The 20,258-nt window shown below is 46.2% G+C and overlaps 1 protein-coding gene and 1 long non-coding RNA gene across 2 annotated transcripts in view; both read right to left on the bottom strand.

Moving 5' to 3' along the window:
- Positions 1 to 20,258, bottom strand: part of Me1 (malic enzyme 1) — a 106,781-nt gene that overhangs the window by 2,523 nt on the left and 84,000 nt on the right. The window contains exons 8-13 of the mRNA XM_070011038.1: positions 15,792 to 15,889; positions 14,050 to 14,163; positions 5,640 to 5,745; positions 4,519 to 4,661; positions 2,586 to 2,759; positions 1,003 to 1,101 (exon numbers count right to left, since the gene is read on the bottom strand). Coding sequence (XP_069867139.1) covers positions 1,003 to 1,101; positions 2,586 to 2,759; positions 4,519 to 4,661; positions 5,640 to 5,745; positions 14,050 to 14,163; positions 15,792 to 15,889 — 734 coding nt within the window. The remainder of the gene's footprint in view (positions 1 to 1,002; positions 1,102 to 2,585; positions 2,760 to 4,518; positions 4,662 to 5,639; positions 5,746 to 14,049; positions 14,164 to 15,791; positions 15,890 to 20,258) is intronic.
- On the bottom strand, positions 10,506 to 11,185 carry LOC138819154 (uncharacterized). The gene is made up of 2 exons (XR_011369333.1): positions 10,757 to 11,185; positions 10,506 to 10,630 (listed from the first exon to the last, which is right to left on the bottom strand). It is a non-coding gene; the product is annotated as an uncharacterized lncRNA (long non-coding RNA).

Here is a 20,258-nt window from a genome sequence, read left to right as displayed (position 1 = left end):
ACCCCCACCCCCAGTCTAAACACAGAACTACTGTCCTGGGGTGAATTTTGTCTCCACCACCTCATATGTTGAAGTCCTAACCACTAAGCACGTAGGAGTTCAGTGAGGCTGTGAATTTGGTGTTTTGTTTTAATTTTGGGGTTGTGTGGCTTGAACTCAGGGTCTGAGCGCTGTCCCTGAACTTTTCCATTTCTTTGGCCCAAATCTCAACTGTGTTCTTGGTCTGTTAATCTATAAAACAGAGGGGCCTGGGTGACAGGTGGCTGCACAGAACTGTGCCCCCCATCTCTGTGTGGAGTCCACAGTTACAACAAGTTACATGTATGGCAGGGAAAAGCGTAGCTGCGCTGAGAGGCCGAGGAAGAACGCGGCCCACTGACAGCAAACCGACGGCCGCAGGGGCGAATTAGGATGAGCCAGTGAGCAATACCCACATGCATTTTTTGTTTTGGGTTAGTCATGGGGCCTGAACTCTGGGCCTGGGCACTGTCCCTCAGCTCTTCAGCTCAAGGCTAGTACTCTTACCACTTGTGCCACAGCACCATTTCCAGCTTTTTCTGTTTATGCAGTGCTGAGGAATCCAACCCAGGACTTCATGCATGCAAGGGAAGCACTCTACCACTGAGCCACCTTCCCAGCCCCGCCCCCCCAACATGCATTTTGAGGAAGACTCTCACATAAAAATACTTCATCAGCAGGGCACCAGTGGCTTATGCCTGTCACCCTGGCTACCCAGAAAGATGAGTTCTGAGGATCCCAGTTCAAAGCCAGCCAAGGCAGGAACGTCCCTGAGACTCTTATCTCCAATTAATCACAGAAAAAGCTGGGAGTGGAGCTGCAGCTCAAGTGCAGCACTCAAGAGCACTAGCCTTGAGCAAAAGAAACTCAGGGACAGTGCCTGGGCCCTGAATTCACACACACACACACACACACACACACACACACACACACACACACACACATAATGAGCAGAGGGAAGGCACAGAGCGCGTGTGGTTTTACCCTCACTGCAATCTTCAGCGACACGTCTCTAATGGTGTTGAGAGGCGGGTAGAGCCGGCCCTCCTCTAGGTGCTTGTCTGACACCTGCTGAGAGATGACCTGAGAACAAAAAAAGGGGAAGGAATGCTTTCCAGTGAGCCCTCCAGACGCACAGGCCCTCAGCTGAGTGAACCAGCGCGTGCAGAAGCCATTCCTGTGGGCCGCCCGCTGATTTCACCTCCTCTCACTGTGGACACAGTGAGCAAAGGCAGCGCGCTGTCCCCGTGTGGGGAATCACACTGCTAGGGAAAAGATGGGGAGACTCTACTGAACCCCGGGAGCAGGAAAAGAGAGAGGAGGAGAAAACCCAGATGAAAGGACGGGAGGGAAAAGAAGAGGGGGACAAAGTGATCCCGAGGGCGGGTGTGGGGTGGCGGGGACACCAGCAGGAGATGTGTGTAAGGAACAGCCAGGACTGAAGAGGAAGAGCAGGGCGGGATCACAGTCAGGCTGCTCAGCAACAGAGTTTAAGGACTAGGCTGGATTCTGGAAGTGCCCTGAGGGCACAGGAATTCTCCTGGCTTTCCAGGTGGAAGGGAGGTGCTATGGCTTGCACACTTTGATGCCTGCTTGGAAAAGTGCCACCACTAGAAACACCAATACTGACAGTAAGAGATGACTGATACATTTGGGCTTTGCTCTGTTTTGTGTCAGTAGGAGGGCTTGAACTCGGGCCTCAGGCTCCCGTTTGGATTTGTAGCTCAAGGATGGCACTATACCACTTGAAGCACACTTCTACTTTCTATCTTTTGCAGATTAAAGAGTTTCTCAAATTTGTCTTACTCAGGTTGGCTTCAAACCGAGATCCTCAGCGGGAAGGACAGGCATGAGCCGCCGGCGCCCACCTGACGATCAGTCTGCTTTTTGAGCATGTTGTGTTTGAGAATATGGCAGGGTCTTTCAGTGGAATTATCTAGCAAGTAACCGGAGTTATAGCGGGAGATGAGAAATACACAGATTTGGTGGATTATTAGAATAAAGATGACAGAAATGAAGAGCTAAGGTCATTGAAAGCGTGTGAAAAGGAAAGAAAAAGTAGGATTAAAACAATGAACGCCAGGAAACAGACTTAGTTAAGAGATGAAAAAGAGAAAAGCAAACAGTAAATGACACAGAACTGAATTACAGGGGAGTGGCACTGACGCCGTGGCCGTGGCTGGCATGGCCAGGATACCAAGAGCACCCTTCAAATGACTAGACCTCTTCTCCCTGGTACCGCCCCCCCCCCCCAACTCCCAGTCATTTTCACTGAATGAGAACTACAGGACATCACACACTATTGGTCACCAGGGGGCGCTAGAGGCATTCAGGAACCAGGCACTAGTCTGGAGGAAGGAGTGAAAGGTCATGATTGCTCTGATGTGCCTGTTCTGGAAGATGATGGAAATGGAAGAAATGCTGACTTGCTCTCTTCCCCTGGGGAGTACAGAAATCCTGAGGCATCCCTGCCACCGGGGGAGGGAGGGAAGCGGGGGGACACCTCCTGCTCTCCATTCCCCTGATCCAGGAGTCAGGCAGCGTGCAGGGGGTGCGGGCGTTCGAACCTCGGCAGTGGTGAGGAAGACCTTGTCGCTGATGTGTCTCAGGCCGCACGTCACGACCCCCAGCGCCACGCCAGGGAACACATAGGAATTGTTGCCTTGGCCGGGGTGCAGGGTCTGTCCGCTCGGAAGGGTGACAGGATCGAAAGGACTGCCACTGGCAAAAATCGCGCGGCCCTGCAACACAGAGACACAGCACCAGATGACACACGGGGCTGTGGGCAGCGCTGCAGCCTCAGGCCGCAGTACTCAACCCCTGCGAAAACCGGAGGGCCCTGTGACGTGGACGTGGACTCTGAAATGGTGGGGGTCCTTGGCCCCCAAAATGAGCGAAGCTGGGAAGTATCATCGCTCTGGCCCCAGCAGCCATTTCTACATGCTCCCAGGACGCACGTCTGAACACAGGAAGGGCGTACTGGCAATTACATTTGAGTTCAAGGCACACTTGTTAGTGACAAAATGACTTCCAGTGTTTTCTGTCTGACAATACAGAGCATCAGGGGAGATCAGAAGAAGAGGTGAAACCACATATCTTTGACGCATCCCAATCTTAAAATATACTTATGCAAGTTTGGCTAATTTCACACATGTGAATTACAGACTGTAAATTCTTGAGGCCTGCTGAGCTTAGATGCAGACACAATCATTAAACACTGGTTTGTTGTGCTCCTGTTTTTACACAGTAATATGCTAAAACTTTGTGATTGCACAAAAGACTGTGGGGTTTTTTTTCCCTCCTCCAAGAATTTATCCAGGTGCTGGTGGCTCATGCCTGTAAACCTAGCCACTCAGGAGGCTGAGATCTGAGGATCAAGGTTTAAAGCCAGCCCCAGCAGCCAAGTCCATGGGACTATGATCTCCAATAAACTGCCAAAAAGCCAGAAATGGATTTGTAGTGGCAGAGCACGAGGCTTGAGGAGAACAACTCAGAGATAGCTCCCAGGCCCTGAGTTCAAGCTTCAGGACCCATGCACACACACTCACAACACACACACTCACCACACACACACACACACACACACACACACACGTTAAAGAACACTGAGGAATGGGAGGCAAACTCCCCAATCTACAGACAGGATATAATCAAACTTAATGAGGACCCCAAGACCACCCCAAATAAGAGCCATAAGCCATGTAGTGGTTCCTTGTCCCTGAAAACATCATTTCTAGTTCTAGCAATGAGAAGCACATCGACCAGACTCCGATTTGTGGAGTGACATCACTGTGATTTTCCCTCTCTACTTCAGTTTGGATTTATTTCCAAAGTTAAAGAGTTTTATGTAGCTAAAACTCAGTCCCTACTCTCTTATTCTGGCATTTTCACCTCTTTGAAGAGCACAAGTACAAAACAGTATCAGATAGGTGATTTCTGTAAGCAGGAAAGGCCTGCCGCCCGAGGACGGAGCGTGTGGCTGGGCTGGCGTGGGGACAGCGGCCCACAGGCTCCACCCGAGCCCTGGAAATCCAAACCCAGAACTCAGCAAAGCAAAAATGAGGCTGTGGTTTTATACTGTGTGCTTCAGTGTTTGGGAAGAGCTAGTTAGAAATATTTTAATGACCATCTGAAAACCACAGGGCTCCTTTCTTCTTTCACTTTTATGTGTAAATCACAGATACTCCTCCAAGTCCTAGGGGAAGATGGTCATCGCTGAAGTATGACAAGATTAGTTTTTCCATAGAAGAGGAGGGAGAGACACTAATATCCAGGGAAATCAAAGTGTTCTCCTGCTATGTTCACTGCTTTTCATCTCTTTGTCTGTCCATTGTGGGATGTGAACCTCAGGGCCTGGGTGCTGTCCCTAAGCACTTTTGCTCAAGGCTGGTGCTCTACCACTTGAGCCACAGCTCCACTTCTGGCTTTTGGTCACTTTGCTTTTAACCTTGGCTGTACTGAAGTAAGCACCATAGCTACTCCCTCAGTGGATCGCCTCACCTGAGTGAACTTGTAGCACTGCTCCGCGGAGCACTCTGCTTTGCTAGTTGGATTACTTAAGGCGAAAATGATAGGTCTCTTGTTGAAGGCCGCCATGTCTTTGAGAATTTGTTCAGAGAATGCACCACCAATTGCAGCCACTCCTAAGGAAGCAGAGAAACCAGCGGTCAGGACGTTCATGGCTGAATTCTTCCAAGGAGCACAGGTACCAAGCCAGGAGATACCCCAGGCCTCTTCCAAGAGACCCCATATGGCATAGGGGATATTTGTGCTGAAGGACGGGGAGGAAAGGAGTTGCCTGTGAATCCCAAAATGCCAAACAATGGCCTCTTCATTAATCAGCAAGTTAAACCGTGTCCCAACCACAGACTGCTTTTATAAGCAATTCTGTGCATATTTCAGACTGTCAGGGTACAACGCAAGGACATTTTATAAACAGTGTGAACACTGAAGATCATGATCTAAGTCCATGGGTAGAAGCAACCCGCTCTGAGGAGAATCTAACAGAAATGAGACCGTGGCCTAAGAAACAGGACTGAGAACTCAGTACTCAAGCCCCAAGACCTGCACACACACCCTTGGGACCACCTTTGACAACTCCTTTTGAGATGTTTTTAAAACACATGATATGTGGACACATCTAAAAGCAGCCTACTACCTGTGTGTAGGCACCACGTTGCATGCTGGGGGCCAGGAAGGCATGTCGATGCCCACCTCCTCTGAGGTCTTTTTTAGCGTGCATGACCCCCCCACCCCGCCCTTTGGCTGGCATTTGCACGCAGGCCTGCCACCTGACCTATGGCTTTACCCCACTTCCAAATTCCGTCCTAGCCACCTTGGGCACAGGACCATCCATGTCTCTGGGGAGTACAGCATGCAAAACCCAGGGGTTTCAGGCGTGAGCAGAGGGCTGAGCATAACGTGCTCTCCAGCAGGGCCCAGAGCTCAAACGGTACCAAGAACCTATGGATCTGGGAGGCTGGAGAAGGCTCTGTTGCTCAAGAGCATGCTCATCTGTCTGAATTCCCAGGGTTCAAACGTTAGCAAGCAAAGGGGAGAGGGAGGAGGGAGGAGGGAGGAAGAAGGGAGGTGGAAGGAGGGGGCAGGGGAGAGGGGGTTACCAATGAGTGCAGTCGGCTTGATTTCTTGCACAATGGCTTCTAAGCTCTTCATCTCCTCGTGTGCGTGCGCAAACTGCTCCTTCTCTGGTGTTAAGGAAGCACGTCCCTAAGTGACACAGATGGGAAGAAATGAACAAGCTGCCCAATGTGTGGGGTAGAGACATTCCAGAATATTCTACCTGTGATGAGTACGTATTCTTACATTTTTGTACACTTTTTTTTTTTTTTTTTTTTTTACCAGAACCCAGGTTTGAACTCAGAGCCTCACCTTCGGCTATGCGTCACACCTCTAGGCCTGCTTTTTGCTGGCTCACTGGGGATGGGCCAGTTTGAGTTGTGATCCTCCAGTTCTCAGCCTGCACAAGAGCTGAGGGCTTGAACTCTGGGCCTGGGCACTGACCCTCGGCTCTTCAGCTCAAGGCGAGTGCTCTAACACTTGAGCCACAGCGCCATTTCCAGTTTTCTGGTGTTTAATTGGATTTTCCTGCCCTGGCTGGCTTTGAACCGCAATCCTCAGATCTCAGCCTCCTGAGTAGCTAGGAAGACAGGCATGAGCTTCTGCTGACCTTTCTTACAGTCCCTTCAAGTTCCCTTCTCTCACTCACTGTCAAGAGTATTTATTTCATTCATTTCTTCAACAGATACTCACGTGAGACCGTTTTCTACAGGGCTACAGTTAGGAAACATCTAAGTCAACACGCCAGTGGTGAGTTTTCTAACCTTTGACTCTATAATAGATCACTACCTAAGTTTACATGGTCCGTTATGACTTACAAGTTGGAGTTACATATTTCATTTGATCTCAACAGTTTGGGGAAGGATAAATTAAGAGTGTTTCATGTGAACCTTGGTTTAGGTTTGGAGACTTTAAGCCATAAGGGATTCCAACAGGGAGAATTCTAGAAAATGAGAACCATGTGAGTCTCTTCATGCTTCTTTGCTTGTGTGTTAACAAGAATAAGAGGAATTTCTTCTTTGTGAGGCTGATAGTGGGTTCAGGGAAGCAAGGCATGGAAAGCACCCAGGAGCAGGCTGGTCAGTACTAACTGAAATTATTCTGAACACCACCAAAACAAAACAAAACCAACTCCAGCTTGCTCTGTGTCCTTCTCGTCTGTCGTGGATGGCTCTTGCCATGAGTGGCTGCGTAGCATGGAGCCCACTACCTGTCAGTTCTGGTTTCTAAGAGATCATTTTCCAGCTTTCCCTCATGATATATCCATGATATATATCCAAGGGCGCCTGAGTTCAGGAGCCCTTGTTACCATGAAAACGCTGACCAATGGCAATCGATCCACCCAGTTGGGAGGGCATGCCCTTCCTCCCTCCTCTTTGGTTGCGTGATGGCCATCAGGTGAAGGAGCTGGGGCTGGAGCAGGCGGGAGCCAGGGCCGCCTGGTCCTGTGGGAGCCCTGGAGCAAAGCTCCCAGCAGCCTTCCTGTGCCATTGCCTGGCTTCGGAAGCCTCAGAGCTGGCCAGCTGCTGACCTCAAGAGGCTGATGTGACTCTGCCCTGCCCCAGCTAGCCCAGGAAGACATGAAAGACAAATGGTTATGGTCCAGCAATAGGAGTTTGTGGCTAGCGATGAAGCCATGGGCAATGCTTTAATGTTCATTATGTTCCACCAATTTTCACTCCCTGTCACTCTGCTCAGTCCACACTTTCTGGAAGTGGTGCAGGCTAAGATCACGACTGTTTTGCTTCTTCTGCAAGAGTGAAATTCCAAGGCGGATAAGAGAGACTGCCCCACATCTGTTCCAAACAAACCACAAGCTTAGCACTTTTTACCAGAAACGAATATAGTCCGTAGCGGGTGTGGGAGAGAAACGAACCTCGCACCCAAGAGGCATCAGACAATCCCACAGAACGGCAAAACATCCAGCACGACTTTAGAGCGAGAGGGCTCCCCGCACTGCCGGACTTCCCCAGCTTTCTCCCCCTTAGCTGCCCAGTGTTGGCGCATTCACGCACTCAGGCCAATCACCTTCATGCCTGCCAGACAAAGGAACGCAGGGAGTGGCGCGGCCATGAGGCCTGCCTGCCAGCTGGAGGTAGAGGTGCTCAGTTCTTCTGAGGTGGACAATGCAGTCTTCAGTATCCAGTGTTCCACTGCCCCATGGGAGCTAAGTGATGGGAGCTAAGTGAACCACTGGAAGACAGGAGCTAAGCGATGGGAGCTAAGTGTTCCACTGACCCATGGGAGCTAAATGATGGGAGCTAAGTGTACACAGGCAGACAGGAGCTAAGTGATGCGCCAGCTTCCCGGGGATGCAGCTGGCTCTCCTTAGCTGGCTGCAGAAGCCATGACTGGGTATCTGCCTATGGACACTGGGATGCCGGATGCACCTTAAGCCTCTCGCCCACCTACAACTACAGCCCTTAATAACCCTCTGCAAGATCCCCACACCCCATATGTTAACTATCTAAGTCACCATACTTGGGGGTCTGCTTGTGTACAATTGTATAACAAAGTTCCTCTGTTCCAGAATCCGAGACGAGCAGCCAGAAGACTTACTTCGCCTAGCAAGTCCTTACCTTCCAGGAAAGCCAGTGACAAAATCATCAACACTAAGACAGTGTCTTGGCTAAGCGTGGTCCCTAAAATCCCAGCACATGGGAAATGGAGGCAGGAAGATCACAAGTTTGAGGCCAGGCTGGGCTACTTAGTGAGAGCCTGTCTCAAATCAAAGGTTTCCAAAGATCTATCATTGACAATCTCAACCATCATGCCACATTTAAGGAATTACTTTTTAATTCTCAAATATCTGCTTACTGTTGTTTAATCTAATTTCGTTCTGTTGAATTTTATGTTGTGACCATTCAACCATTTGGGGGCGTGGCAGTTGAACTCAGGGTTTCATGTTTGCTAGGCAGGCGCCCTGCTATTTGAGCCAGGTCTCCAGCAGTTACGTAATTTTGTGTACACATGAGGACATAAGAGGAAGCTAGTTTAGTTTGTTCTCGGGGCCATGTCTCTTCCCCACAGCCCGGTCACCTGCCCATCCACAGAGTTGGAGTGGCACTCTGTCAAAGAAACGGCCGATACTGGACAGTGCCTGGAGCATGTCCTGTTCCATGTCCTGTTCCCAGAATCAGGTTTCACTCCTAATAACGGTAAAGTCTTATAATTCATCTCTATTTTATGGTTTACCTCAAAACAGAAAAGAAGAAACTTACTGAAAGGATCAGAGAGAAAAATATATATCTGAGATTCAGGATTATTAACAAAGAAGAAATTGTAAATGATTATATATATATATATATATATATATATATATATATATATATATATATATATATATGCCGCATTCTAAGAGGTAAATATTGGTGTCCTTTTATTTTGAAAAAAAAAAAAAAAAAAGGTGCTTAGGCACCAAACGTGATCCAAAGCAGACTAGCAAAACCGTGCGACCAGCAGCAGTTACTCTGGACAGCCAGTGACTAACAACAGCACAGAGTAGTGAACAAACGTGCCCAAGCTGTCCATAAAAATAGAACTCTGTGCCTTTTCATTACATTACCAAACCACAAAGTAATCACCCACATGAGACAAGAAAACTACCAAAGAAATCTTAGAGATGATTGTGTTAGCAGCTGAAAATAACCAAATCCAACCTGGCAGAACAACAGCCTGGCTGTTTCAAATAGCACAGAAATAAGAGTCGGTTTATATCAAGTGCAGACTGTCATCTGAAATGCAAAATGATTTTGAAAGACGTGAAGGAAGCTAAAAATGATAAGATAGCCTTCATTTTCCTTCATGCAGGGCTTCCAAAGATTTGCCCCCGTGCAATGCCTCTGATTGTCAGGCCAGCAAATTTAAAGTATTTTAGTGCATAGTTCTGGCCCCATCGGTTAACGATGGCCTCCCCATTTTAGCAGTTTGTGAGGGCTTTGGTTGGCTAGGAACAGAAAGGACAAGAAGCAGAGCATGTTCTTGTCACTGATAGCAAATAAATGAATATTTTTTCTGAGAGGATCTTGTGGTCCCAGCAAAGAGAAGTGCTGCAAGGAGCCACCGACTGTGGCATGCACACGCAAGACGGAGCATGGGCCGGACTCGGCCTTTTCCATCCCTGAACCCCGCTTCCCGGAGCTCGGTGGTGAAGCTGGTACAGATGAAGCAAATGACAGCTTGCTAAAGCTAAGTGGGCACCAGTCCTCGATGGAGGGGCGGATCCCGAACCCACGTCCAGAGCTAGCTCTGCTCTACTCCACGGTGAGCCCAGGACTTAGGGGTGGATTTTAAGAAGCTTCCCGGTGATTGGAAACAATCAGCCAGGGTTGAGAATCATCATCCTAAAAGAACCTTCCAGATTCCTATCAGATATAGGCTAAAAAAAAAAAGGTGCACATATTCAGGGGGAAAAAAGGTATAAAATGATATGCTCTGAAGAAGGAAAGCTAAAGAACAATAAATGGGCAGTCACAAACTTCTACAGCTTCTTCTTTCCTTTTCCTTTTTTTCTCTCTGTGATTCACAATCTCCTGCTTTGTGAGCTTCAAAACCTCTAAAGAGCTTGGATGGGCAGCAAATAAGTGATCAAGGAGACAGGGAAAGGCGGGTGGAAGGAAGCACAGCCAAACTGTCCTCAGGATGCAGTTTGAATACATTTGCCTTTGATCTCTCTAGAAAAGCTGTGTGCTCTATCACAAACATCACATCGCATAAATCACAGCGATGCACACAGACCCTGGCGAGAGAAGACGGAACTCGGGGCCTGCGCTGTGAGTCCCCCCAGCCCACACCCCAGGCTGCCCAGAGCACCCAGAGGAGCCAGGACCCCAAAAGACAGCATGAGCAGCACCGGGGCTTGCTGCACACAGGCGAAGAATCCAAGGCAAAAAGAACAGGCCTGCCAAGAATTTTCCACCCCGTTTTCCAAGCTGACTTTATTACGCGTGGCCGCTCTCCTCGCACTCGTAAGACCGCCGCAGCTGCCTCCACACTTCCACTTTTGCACACTCATGGCTCACCAGCTCTCAGAAACCTGGAGTGACACACGAATTCCTTAGGCTGATGACTTAAACTCGACAGCAAAATCCTTTCTTCTGCCTCTTTTTCCCTTTCCAGGATTCCCTGCTGAGATGCCTTCCACCTTCTTTTGGCAAAGCACCTGTGAACACCTCTTCACGCGCGGATATCCCAAATTCCTTCCTCATCTTCTTTCTTCCCTTCCTCCTTCCCTGTTTCCTTTCCCCCTTTTGCCCCTTCCTTCTCTCCTCAATTAGTGCGAGCGAGAAGACACAGCAGACTGAATGAGGGCTTCTGTTTCAGCAGTAGGCAGTGATATTAATGTGCATCTGACTGTCTTGAGAGACAAGGACATCTGCTCTCTGCCTCTGCCTTTCTTATTGGCTGCACGCGCACGGTGTTATACGCCACGTGAAATGACAAGCAAATCATCTCTCCGTGGCTCTCTCCAAGCCGCAAAGTCTCCTGGGAGGCAGTCTGTTCAGTGTGTGTGCAGGAAAGGTGTTGGGTGTCACTCAAGGCGTGGCAGCTCCATTGTTAAATAGCTAGCATAACAATGGGAGGAGGAAACTCTTCTCCAGGCTGGGCTTTGGAGCCCCAGTCCGGTATTGTGCACCATAGGGGATAAGATAGCCTTACACAACTGCCACTGCAGCACACACTGTGCCATGGTTCGTGATCACTATAGTTGTTACGCATTTGTTCTTTGCAACGGAGCAAAATAAAAATCAAAGCAAATTTCAAAGCAGTTTCTGATCTTATTCTGGATGAGAATCGGACATCCTAACAGAGCTGAGTGGAATCCCACTTCGGAAGTGGTCTATCTTAGCATTAACTTGGTTTATCGGTGGGAGCAAAATTATATTTATCTGAGAAGTTAAGCATGGATGAGTTTGTTCTGTGGCTTCCTGTCCTACCTGAAAATGTTCCAAAGTCACCATTGCGCAATGTGCAGACTACCATGCTGCTGATACCTCTCTTTCCTCTCTTTTCTACCTTCCTTTCCCTCTGATTTTTATTTGAGGAGGTTCTACTTGTTAAATATTGACTTGTTTCTATTAAAACTGTATTCAAAGCCGGGCGCCGATGGCTCATACCTGTAATCGTAGGTACTCAAGAGGCTGAGATCTGAGGATCATGGTTCAAAGCCAGCCCAGGCAGGAAAGTCTGTCAGACTCTTATTTCCAATAAACCACTAGAAAACCAGAAGTGGTGTTGTGGCTCAAGTGATAGAGTGCTCACCTTGAGCTGAAGAGTGTAGGGACAGCGCCCAAGCCCAGAGTTTAAGCCCCATGACCCACAAAAAAAAAAGAATTAATACTCGTTGACTAAATTGATATATCCATATCTCCTGCTACAAAATACTAAAGATTTTTGCATATCATCAATGACCAAGTAATTGATTTCAATCAACTTATTAGCACTGAGGTTATCAATGACAATACTGATATTGTATATCACACCCCTTCCATCGCTGATATGGTTCTGAGATCAATTATGGAAAATGCTATAATGTGTGCTGAAATAAACACAGAAAGCATGAGCAACATTAGTATTCACCATTCCTTAGTAATAAAGTTCCAAGGATGAGTCCATTACGATTACCATTTGAGGCTGGGATTTTTATATCTTTAAAATGTGAAGGGGCTTTCCCAAGAAAATGTCCTGGTTAAAACTTCATGATTCTTTTAATATATTACAAACAATCACACTTTAAGTTCATAAAATGGCTATGACTGGCTCTCGACAGATATTGTCTAAGGACAAGAAATAACAACTAAAAGAATTATGTCAATTTGAAAGCAAGATTATCCTAATTTTTGTTATTCTAAGATACTAGTTTGTAACAAAGCACAATGTAAGAATTTTGACTTCAAAGACATGAAAAAAATCCATCACTTGAAATTTACTGTCCTATGTCAAATAGTAAACAAGCTATTAGATGTATAACAAGCTTTTAAAATGGTACTTTTCTTAGCAATCACATTTGCACTCTTTTACTTTGGCAAGTAAAAGACATGAAGGAGGAATGGCTGATTAGGTCTGGCCAACAACTTTATTCCATAGATTACAATCCATAGAACTTGAAACCTTTGCTAAACTTATGCTGTAATCTATATGTGTATATACAAATTTCACATTAAAATATCACTAGAAACATAGTTCTGGACTTTTTTTCAGGACTGTTTTATACTCCTGGGTCAGCACAATTCATGATGTCTTTGCATAGAAGGAGGATTCATGTCTTTTTTTTCCTATCAGTTTAAAAAAGAATGATATATGCCAGGCACTGGTGGCTCATGCTACACAGGGGGCTGAGATCTGAGGATCTTGGTTTGAAGCTAGCCTGGACAGGAAAGTTCAGGAGACTCAGCTCCAATTAAACAACAAAAAGCTGGAAATAGAGATGTGGCTCAAGTGGTAGAGTACTAGCCTTGAGCAAAAGAAACTCAGGGACAGCATCCAGGCCCAGAGTTCAAGCCCCAGGACTGGCTGGCGCACACACACACACACACACACACACACACACACACACACACACACACACACACACACACACACACACACACACACACACACACACACACACACACACGAGTGGTATAAATATACCAATGCCATGGGTTGCAACGTGCTCACATACATATTCTTACATAGTTCTCACAATGACTGAATAAAGCTGGTCTTATTTATTATCTCTGTTAAAGTTGGGAGCTACGAAGCTCAGGAAAGTTAACATTCAAATGGCCTACTTACTAAAGTCTTTCACAAAGTCCCTTTCAACCCCTCAAGAATTGTTTTTTTTTGAGAACGTAGCAGATGGAGGGCCATTTCATTTTCCCCTCCTTCCCTTCTCACTAACGCATGCCTGACAGAGCATGCTCACTAAAGGGTCTGCCTGCGTTTCATCTGCCTCCATTGCACTGCCTCTCTTGGAAACCAAGTAAATTCAAGGAGACAGGGGCCTGTACTCTCAAAATGGAATCTCTTCCTAAGCCATAGTTCTCACCTAAAATTAGTGTCAGAATTATTTGTGTAGCATCATGGTTCATGTTTAACAGCTACTCTTTCAACACAGTGTATAGGTAGGGACAGGACCACTAGGAGTCTTTAAGACTGATACCTAGGCCCACTGCTGGTGGCTCACACCTGAAATCCCAGCTACTCAGGAGGCCGAGAAATGAGGATCACAGTTCAAATCCAGCCTGTTCAGGAAACTCCAAGAGACTCTTATCTCCAGCTAACCACTTTCAGAAACCAGAAGTGGTGCTGTGGCTTAAAGTGGTAGGGTGCTAGCCTTGAGCAAAAGAGCTCAGGGACAGCGCCCAGGCCCTGAGTTTGAGGCCCCATGACCAACAAAGAAAAAAAAAAAAAAGACTGTTACTCAGAAAGGCATAACTGATCTTCATGATGATTAAAGGGCCATATTCTTACCTTCACTATTAATCCTTTTGAGTCAACCAGCCATATCTTTCTGATGGCTTTCTCCTTTGGCAAACCTTCTTTTTCCATGGCCATCACGATCAGATGAGCAATGCCCAGGGCGGCCTGAGAACGGGGGTCAGGGAAGCAAAGATTTCAAAACCCATCCCACGCCAGATTTTATCGGGAGTTACATTCATTCACCTCATGTCACCTCTGTTAATAAGACATTGCAAAAGGCTCTCTTGACCTTACGGGCTGTAGTGACCTTTCACAAAGTATTTCATCACATGTGGGCTGAGTTCTTCAGACCACAGCACAACCATTATTTCACATTTTGCAATTTAGCAACAGATGAGTCAGCAAAATCCCTGGTTATCACTATTTCAATCCTATTAAGAGGAGACTTGCTCCAACAGGAAAAGACTGAATGGAAATAAAGCACGTTTCAGCCAGGCCTGCTCGCTAGGCTTAAGCTTCTCCATCTCAGGTGATGAGGGGAGTCTGGTCACCCGGGTGGGAACTTGCCCAACTAGGCCAAAGGGTGAAAGTGACCCCCAAAATAATGCTCCCTGCCATTTACTTATTTTCTTAATGTGAGCACAGAAAGGGCTGTGAAGTCTGAATGTTTGTCAGGTGATCTATCTATAGAGAGAGGCATATAGATACAGGCAGATATTTCTAAAAGTGTTTGTTTTTTTTTTTGATCTATTACATTCTGTAACTCTAGAGAGATCTTGACAGTTTTCCTACAAGAAAATGTGTAACATCATTCCTATTTCTGGAAGTGAATTACTACTAATGGAGTCTAGTTTTCTCTTTTCAAATGATTTGATTATAGACAATGACAACAGAAAACAGCATAATTTGGTCTTGCTACACCTCCTTCCAGGAACTGTAAGTGCAGGCGATATGCAGTTTACAAAGGTAGCACTTATAAATCAGTTCTTTTCATGTGAATGTTTATAATGTATTGTAAGTCTCCTAATTGCAAGTACTTTTTCTTGAAGATAAACAGAGTTGCAGATGTGCAGGTTGAATTGAACAACGTGGGAAACTTGAGGATGTGGTGAGAGGACAGTGCAACCAGCAGCAGCTGCCCCAGCTGTGATGAAAACCCATTCTCATCTCGCCTCCCACTGACAGCTTCTCAGGACACCTTACATGTACATAACAGAAATCCATGGCAACATCTGGTAACACTACAATGTAAAACAATGCCGTTCTTGGGCTGGGAAGGTGGCTCAGTGGTAGAGTGCTTGCCTTGCATGCCTGAGGCCCTGGGTTCGATTCCTCAGCACCACATAAGAAAAAAGCCGGAAGTGGCGCTGTGGCTCAACGTGCTAGCCTTGAGCTGAAGAGCTGAGGGACAGCGCCCTGGCCCAGAGTTCAGGCCTCACGACTGGACCAAAAAAACAAAAAAAACAAAACAAACAAAAAAAAACCAATGCCTTTCTTATTGATCGAGATGCATTGTACTCATATGGGGACATGTTGAACAGTAACCCCCTTTAGTACAACTGCTTCAAGTTAATAGAATAAAAAAGAAATGACAAAACAATCAAAAAGTAAAACCTTTCTACTGCTATACTCAGAATAAGCCTCAATACTTGAGAACCACATAGTTAAGCCTAGATTTTACAATCCATGAAACCATGAAAGAACACATGCACCCTGGAGAGGAGAAGTAGTTACAACTGGCTACATGTTCATTCGTTTAGGAGACCACAGGCATCATTGTGCAAAGTAGGTACCTCTCCAGCGCCTTGGAACAGTATCGTCTGATCAGCCAGCTTGTTCTTGGTTATTCGAAGAGCAGCAAGGAGCCCAGCCACTGCAACAGATGCCGTTCCTGCAACAAGTAATGAACATCCTTGAGTGATCCTGCCAAGCTCCAGGCCTTTATTTAGGTCCTGAATTTATCACAGACTAGGTCAGCTGGCACACGAGACCCTCCACCCGGCATGGAGGAGGTGACATTCGCAAGCTATGACATCAATGTTCTGCCACAAAAGCTCACTATGCTGCTACAGAAGTTCCCAGAACATCCTGTGACATATCTGATGCTGCAAAGAATAAGCACAGAGTGTGGCCCGACCTGTGAATTGCAACTCAATGAGAAGGAATTTTGTGCATCGGTTTCCTCTCAGTTATACCGTATGAGACAAAAGAGTCATTAATGCCATTAGATTTTTCTACCTAATTATTCTTGGAGTCTTGAAATCTATGACAAAACTCCATTCCATAAATGAGGCACCCAGGAAATGCTTGCTTAGAATTGCAACGCAGCTTGTGAAGTTTTGGATATGTTTGGAACTTACTGTTTTAAATTTTGCAGTGAGGCTAAGCTAAGGCTTTACAGTTGGACATCTGATTTTACTGTCTGTGCACATGCACACACTCACATGTGCTGGTCCTGGGACTTGAATTCAGGGCTTGGATGCTATCCCTGAGCTTTTTTGCTCAAAGCTAGCATTCTAACACTTAGGTCACAGATCCACTTCTAGCGTTGTGGTAGTTAACTGGAGATAAAAGTCTCAGGGGCTTTCCTGCCTGAAATGACCCCCCAAACAAGATCCCCACATCTCAGCCTCCTGAGTAGTGAGGATTACAGGTATGTGCCGCCAGTGCCTGGCTTTCTACCTGTGATGATGCCGGGTAGGCCCATGGGTGCCAGATAAAATTAGTTTACTTAGGACAAAACCTGGTCTTCATCACCTTTCCAGCATAGAAAGGGCATCAGTTCCAACTACACGGCTGCACCACATAGGCTTTCAGGGAGGGAGAACTGAGGTCCTGCTGTGGACATAATTACACAGCTCCACTGCTGTTGGTTCATTCCCTAAGAAAACCTTTGCAGAGTCCTGCCCTGGTTTCCAGCTGCATCTCTATTTTACCTACAATGACGCCACGCCCACTCAGGAGAGCCATGGGGCCAAGCCACACCCACTCAGCTGAACAGTGTGCTCAAGCCACGCAGGGGAGCCATGGGGCCAAGCCACGCCCACTCAGGAGAGCCATGGGACCAAGCCACACCTACTCAGCTGAACAGTGTGCTCAAGCCACTCAGGGGAGCCATGGGGCCAAGCCACGCCCACTCAGCTGAGCAGTGTGCTCATGCACACCCATCAGGAGCAGTGAGGCCAAGCTAAAGCTTAAATACTCTGACCTAAAAGATGTAAGCACCATACCACTTGGTGTGTTTTTTCTTTTCAAACTTGTGGGGTGTTTCCTTTTGAACAATCTGGGAGTCATCATTATAATATTTAGTAAATAATGAATGCTTAATACATAGTAAATAATACTTGCTGTGGGCCCATAAGTTTCTGTGTGTTTTATCAGGAAACGCAAATGTGGATTGCAAAAATAAAGTGCTTGCAATTTGGAACTATCACAGCAGAGATGATCATTTGAGATAAATCCCATCTTATGGAAACCCTACCGACATAGATATGTGATTTTAAATGGAAGCTTGTGCAGAACAGAGGTGATCTCTGTAGGAAGTTATCGTGGCAACTCTGCAGGTCCCATGCACCAAGGCAGAGTCACAGGCTCCCTTCACAGATTAAAGACAGCTGAAGTCAGAGAGGAGACATGCCAGGCCTAAATAAGCAATCACTCACACATAGCACCTCTAGCCGTCTCTATTTCAAGTTCTTTGAGGTAAACGGAATAAGAGTCTCACCTGCTTGTCAACTCAGTCAAAAAGCTAGCTTAGAGGAACTCGAAGCTTCCTTCCACGTCTGAGGCCATGTACAGATTCTACCCACACCACAAAACCTCAACAGCCGAAGAGTCAAAGGTGAAGTGTTAGCAGCAGTCAGTGTTTTTGTACCACTATGCTGATTTGAAGCAGAACTGGACACTTGCAGACAGATAGAAAAATTTCCAAAATAATCTAACCATAATGTGGTAACTAATTCTCATGTGGCAGTGATGCATCACTCTTGTTAAAACTCGAAGTGCTTTAGGTTCAGACATATTACCCCAACTAACGGACAGAAGTCTGGTTTCTCTACATGCAGATCAAAGCCCTGTTTTCATAGAATTATCCACTAAAAAAAAAAAAAAAAAAAAAGATGGCTTGCACAGCCAAACATTTCACTTGAACAAGATATTTGTACCTGGCCTGCTACCCTCCACCTTTAAATTTCACTGTAGAGAAGAAATGTAGAAAACTGAGATCTCACTAAAATGTTACTTCATCTACTAAGTTATTCCGTAATAGCTTTTGCTTTGGGATTAAAAACTAAAATTATAGTGAACAAGATAGAGAGGGCTTATCCTTGGACTACTGGTGTTGAAGAAGACTTAAAGCTATTAAAGTACTAAATAGGACAAATTGTGTTTAGAATTGCTGGGTGTCAGTGAACCAAATTCCTGTAATCCGAATTCCTTGAGAGGCTGATACTAAGAGGATCATAGTTCAAGGCTGGGGCAGAAAAGGTAGCAAGGCCCCAATCTCATGCCATTCCTGGGCAGTCTGGTACATACTGGTCATCCCAAGACACACAGGAGGCTAAATTGTGAGAATAAGCCTAGGCAGAAAAGTCTTGAAAATCTACCTCCACAGAAGGAAAACTAGACACGTGGTACACAGTCCCTGGGATCACAGGACAGGGAGCCAACAGTAGGTGCATCGTGCATCAGGTACATGCCTGGGTGGGAAATAAGACGCTATCTAATAAATAACTAGTAAGAAAGAGGCTGAAGATTTGGCTCAGCAGAATCATGCCAGCCTCGAACACATCGGGCCTGGCCCTCCCATCCCATTTGTGCAATGGATTGAGCATCTCTAATCCAAAATCCAAAATGCTCAAGAATCTGAAATCTTCTGAATGCTTAAGTGACATCACAAGTAGAAAACACCATGACTGAACTTACATGATGAGTTGTAGCCAAAATGCAGATACACTAAATGTATTCTGTGTATTCTCAGCCTGACCTGAGAATGAGAATGAGACTACTAGTGACTAATGCAGTATTTTATTCAATCGGAGCAGGATTCCATACACGTCACTGAGAGCCACATGTAGTCCACAACTGCAATCCTCACGTGCTGTGAAATACACCGAGCAGGTGACCGGACCAGCAGCTGTGGGCAGGCATTCAGGGCATGCCCAAGCAGGCACAGTACAAGAACTCACTGAGCAGGACAAGTGTCAAAGAACCAACACACACCTGAACTCCTCCTTCCTGATTGCCCAACTCAAATCATAGGAAAGAGATTGTAAAATAATCACAACTCCGAACTGTAAACAACGGGCAGAGCTAGGAGGATGCAATGAAATTTACATATTCAATATGGAGACTTCGATATAGAGACCTTCAATGTCTTTCTTGGCTCAAAGAAGGAAAGCTAATCCTAGCAGAAATGCAATAAACAGGAGGGAAATTAGGAAAACCCACTCCCTGGAATCTGAGCAGAAAAAGAGAAAAAAAAAATCCAGAGATTGGCATATGGCATTCCCTCAGGAATTGCAGCCTTAACAATCTAAAATGAACTTTAAACCCCGACCTATATAAGATTATTTTACATCAGCCACAGAATGATTTTAAGAAGTTTTTTTTTCAAATGCTTTTCATAAAATATTGCTTTAAAATAACACATCTGCTTAAAAAGAAGAAGCTATTTCAAGGCCCAGTACAAAAGCATGTATTTACATGGTGCGGCTTTGATGGTTACATTATTATTTTTGTTGGCAAGGGACTGGGATTTCTGTGCCCACAGAGGGGAAAGTATTACATCCATGGACAGAATGGAAAAAGCATTAGGTTAAAAGGGTAAAAAATAAATGTAGTCCTAAAGACAGGGTTGGTATATGGAGAGACGCACCGATGATGGCCTGGTCATTCCAGGCCCCAGAAACCCAACTGTCTCCTCTCAGCACAACTGGATTAAGGGTGTGTGTGTGTGTGTGTGTGTGTGTGTGTGTGTGTGTGTGTGTGTGTGTGTGTGTGTGTGTGTGTGTGTGTGTGTGTGTGTGTGTGTGTGTGTGTGTGTGTGTGTGTGTGTGTGTGTCTGTGTGTGTGTCTGTGTGTGTGTCTGTGTGTGTGTCTGTGTGTGTGTCTGTGTGTGTGTGTCTGTGTGTGTGTGTCTGTGTGTGTGTGTCTGTGTCTATGTGTATGTTTATGTCTATGTCTGTGTATGTCTATGTCTGTGTCTGTGTGTGTATGCCAGTCCAAAGGCTTGAACTCAAGGCCTGGGCACTGTTCCTAAA

The sequence above is a fragment of the Dipodomys merriami genome, unplaced genomic scaffold (assembly GCF_024711535.1).
Source record: "Dipodomys merriami isolate MVZ:Mamm:240054 unplaced genomic scaffold, mDipMer1.0.p SCAF_8, whole genome shotgun sequence".
Taxonomy (NCBI): Eukaryota; Metazoa; Chordata; class Mammalia; order Rodentia; family Heteromyidae; genus Dipodomys; species Dipodomys merriami.
Note: the sequence above shows the minus strand (reverse complement) of the source record. Positions and strands in the feature narration are given on the sequence as shown.